We start from the raw sequence: 3,960 nt of genomic DNA, 5'->3' as shown, positions 1-3,960 counted from the left end.
ACCCCCACCCCCGGCGCGAAGCCCGCGGTCCGTCCCCGCACCTGCGGGACCTACGAACAGCCGACCCGCCACTTCTCTCCCAGGGAGGGCTTGGATGCCGGCTCGGACGCTTCCCGCCCCTCGCCTCCGGCCACCAGCCTTTCCCGCTGGGGTCAACCCTTCAAGCCTTTCGCTCTCGGATCTAGCAGAACGGAGTACCAACACCTTCTCCTCGACCTACCCGGGCCTCGCCTTCCCCGGTGCCAAGCTCCAAGGCCTCCTCACCTATTCCGGAGGGCTAAGCCAGACCGGACGCTCAAGGCCCGAAAGGCAACTCCCACCACTCCCTGACTCGCCTGTCTTTCCTTCCCAGCTGCAGCCACTGAAAAAGCCAAGTCCTAAGGTCCTACTCCATCAGCTTCCGGGCCTCCCTTCACAGCCAGGCCTGAGCCCCCAGCCCTGCCCTCCCGCTACCCCGCTTCCCCTCCTCCGGAGACGGAGCCCCGGGGCTGGGCGGCTTCCTTCCCGGCCATCCCGCCGGCCCGGCTCCTCCCGCGGCGGGCCCGGCCCCCGCCCGGCGTGCGGCACACTCACCGCTGAGCGCCGAGGCCTGTAGGGTGGCCCCCGAGGTGCCGTCGATGACTTTGATGGTCCCGCGGCTGGTGACGGCCAGGATGGCGTTGAGCGCTGGGTGGTAGGAGAGGCTGTGCAGCCCGTCGGCGTCGCAGCGCATGCAGCCGTCCCGCAGCACCAGCCACTCCGAGACCCCGGCCGCCCCCGCCCCCGCCGAGGAGCAGCCCGGGCCCGAGGCCGCCGCAGCCGCAGCCGCCATCTTCCGGCCTGCGCTCAGCACAATCACACTGGGAAGCGGCTCAGTGACAGTCCCGGGAAGTGCTGCACCACCGCCAGTCACCATCCGGGGCCAGGGGGCAAGCGGAGCGCGTTAGCCGGAAGTGAAGTCAGGCGCCCGCACGCACGCGGCACGTCGGCCGCCGGGCCGGAGGGGCCAAGCTCGGAGGAGGCTAGCGGGGCGGGGGAGGGGGAGAAGGAGCGACAGAGGCGGGACCCGGGGAGGGGGAGGGGGAGGAGCGGGAGGAGCATGCGCGGGAGGGCTCGCGCTTGCCACGCGCCCTCTGCGTTCGCAACGCCCGGTTTCTTCCTGCGAGGTTGGGGAGTGGCGGCTGCTTGAGTCCGCCCGGCTCCCGGCTCCTCGCAGTGGGAGGAGGAGATTGGTCTCCGTGCAGTTCCGCTAGGCTGGGGCCGCGGCCCGTGGACCCGGCTGGTACACCCTGAGGCTCTATGCAGCGGTTACAGCTGCTCCCCGACCGTTCCCTGTACGCGCGGTGCATCTGTTTGGCCGTGGCCCTTGTCTGAGAATAAACAGTCTGAGAAGCCTTTACTCTGGATTTGAAGAAGCCAGACGACCTTACCAAACCCGTGCCTTTTACAGCGCCTGCTCTCCCCATCCCCAAATCTTTTTGTTGCACAGAAGTACCAGATAAGAGGTGCTGGAGGCATATAGTTAAGCTTAGTTTCCCTAACCACATTCCAAACAACTTGAGTTAATGTGAATTGTTAATGGGGTGGAGGGGACACGGAGTCTGTGTTGGAGAGCTAGAAAAGACTCAAGTTGGTTTACTAATCATCCCCCTTTGGAAAATACCTTTTTCTGCTTTTCATTTTGAAATAATTATTATAGATAGTTGAAAATATAGATCTCTATGGTCTTACTCTCCAAAATCCGTAACACCTTTCTATGAGAAAAACATTGGACAACCCCAAATCGAAAGACATAAGATACCTGACCACTACTCCTCAAGGACAGTACAAAGAGGACCCATATACCCTTCACCCAGGTTCCCCCAACGGATACATATAATTTTAGTACACTGTCAAAAGCAGGCATTTCACATTTGTATGATGTGTGTATAGTTAAATGTCATTTTTATCACGTGTAGATTCGTATACCATAATTAAGATGCAGAACTGTAAGTTCTGTATGTTTTAGAATCATTACATTATCCTGGAAAGGCCTAGTTTCCTCTTCCTTTAAACCTAATCATCAAAGAGCTGTTCTGAGATTTAAGAATCATTTGTAAAATGTGTAGAATAGCATCTGACATGTACTCGGTGCTCAATAAAAATCATGAAACTTAACTGCTTCCTCAATTCCTTCTCAGAATTCCTTTGGGAAATCTTCATGGATTATGCCAACTACATCTTAAACTATTGCAATGAGGTCTTGCAGTAGGGAAGAGAGACTGGGCTCAACTCTGAATACAGACATCTTGGGCAAGTGGGAATTTATAGCCAAGGAGCAGTGTGGGGGTCAGTGGATGGAAAATTATGAAGAGGAAACATCAGGGGTAAAGGGGATTCTGGCTAAATCAACCTAAGAGGATTCTTGTTGAAGACAGGCCGGGATGATGAGACATCACCTGAGAGATGGTGGAGGATAAGGAACCTGATCCAACATGGAGGATGAGAGGGGGGTTATTGCTAAACTGACTTAGCAGGTTCTTTGTTAAAACTGAATTTAACAAGGAAGTGCACAGATGGGGCTAGCAGGAGATTCAGAAAAACCTGACTAAAGTTTGGCCAAGCAAAGAATCTTTATGTGTCCCCCTGATAAAGAGACATTCTTCTTTCCTTTGAACAACATAAGTCTATTTTCTTGTTCAGATCATTAAGGACCAGCTGAATCACCTACTGGGACTTGGTAGTAGAGGATATCTCCTGGATGGTGTTAGCCATCAAGTTTTTAATGAGGGGAGTTTAGTTTCTATGAAAATAAAATAAAAACAAAGATTAATAGTTGGAACAAACTAGCGACTCAGATTCCGAGTCCAGAGGGCAGCTAGTCAAGATTTCAGATTCTGGCCCTAAGCATCTTCAGCTGGAGTGAGGACAGTCAGTGGCAGTCTGACAGATTTTCCTGGTCTGCAGTTTGGATATCATAAAGGTTGTCCACATGTAAGCCGTTGTGGTTTCTCTGAAGTTTATATCAAGTTGTTCAGCATCAGCTTGCAGGGCTTCAGGAGAAGAGAAGTGATTCCAACAAGTGATTAGTTGGGAGAGTCATAACCAGATACTGGGGGAAACTAGAAAAATTCAGGATCCAGTCCAGATTATGGTAGGTAACAAAACCTCGAAGAAAACAAATAGCGCTAGAATTTAATATTGGGTACACTATAGTTTTCTTCGGAACTATAATTTATCTCCCTATAGTCACCCCGATTTCTACCAAAGATAATCAAAGAAAGACTGATTTGTCCGCAAAATAAGTTTAGTCTCATTAAACTTGGACTTATAATTTACATAAGTGCAGCAAGAACCAGACAGACTCTTTTTAAGCTTATTTTGCTTGAACTTTGAATAAGGAATATCAGATTAGACTTATAAAAGACTCTCAACGCTAGGAAGTCAAACCAATGACTTTCCATCAGGCTGTATCTGAAACATTCATAGGTTTAGATAAATTCCTCTCTTCTTGAGGTCCTCAAAGTATCCTGAGGTTTCTGAGCCTGCAGAGAAGTGACATTCCTTACTCACCTGTTAGGCTGGGAACCCTCAGGCCAGGTTTTCCAAGGAAGAATTTATTGGCTCAATAAAGTCAACCTTAGTTCCTTAAAGCCATCTGGTCATATTTGAAAACATGAAATTCCAGTCAAAGCTTTGGTAATATAACCAGTGCTTCCAATTGTGTCTTATTATAGGAAAAACGGATTCTTATTAAACTTATACAAATAACTACATTGCCATAAGCATAAGAATACTCACAAATAGTTTCTGAATTCTGGAGGAATCAGGTAGGGAGAATAAACGTTTTCATTTTTCACAAAAGCATACTTTATTGAATTGCTGTAAGCTATAGTTAGCTCATAAGAAAAAGATTTCCTTAACTCTGGGAAACAAAACAGATAAAGAACCAGCAATGTTTCAAACAAAAAATCATTAAAAATTATCTTCATCATGGCTGGG

The 3,960-nt window shown here is 49.6% G+C and overlaps 1 protein-coding gene across 1 annotated transcript in view; it reads right to left on the bottom strand.

Moving 5' to 3' along the window:
- The window catches only part of BIRC6 (baculoviral IAP repeat containing 6), a 262,303-nt gene extending 261,408 nt beyond the window's left edge, over window positions 1–895 (bottom strand). Inside the window, exon 1 of the mRNA XM_012652423.1 lies at window positions 574–895. Coding sequence (XP_012507877.1) covers window positions 574–895 — 322 coding nt within the window. The remainder of the gene's footprint in view (window positions 1–573) is intronic.
- Window positions 896–3,960: the final 3,065 nt, after the last annotated feature.

The sequence above is a fragment of the Propithecus coquereli genome, unplaced genomic scaffold (assembly GCF_000956105.1).
Source record: "Propithecus coquereli isolate 6110/MARCELLA unplaced genomic scaffold, Pcoq_1.0 Scaffold39, whole genome shotgun sequence".
NCBI classification, from domain to species: Eukaryota; Metazoa; Chordata; class Mammalia; order Primates; family Indriidae; genus Propithecus; species Propithecus coquereli.
Note: the sequence above shows the minus strand (reverse complement) of the source record. Positions and strands in the feature narration are given on the sequence as shown.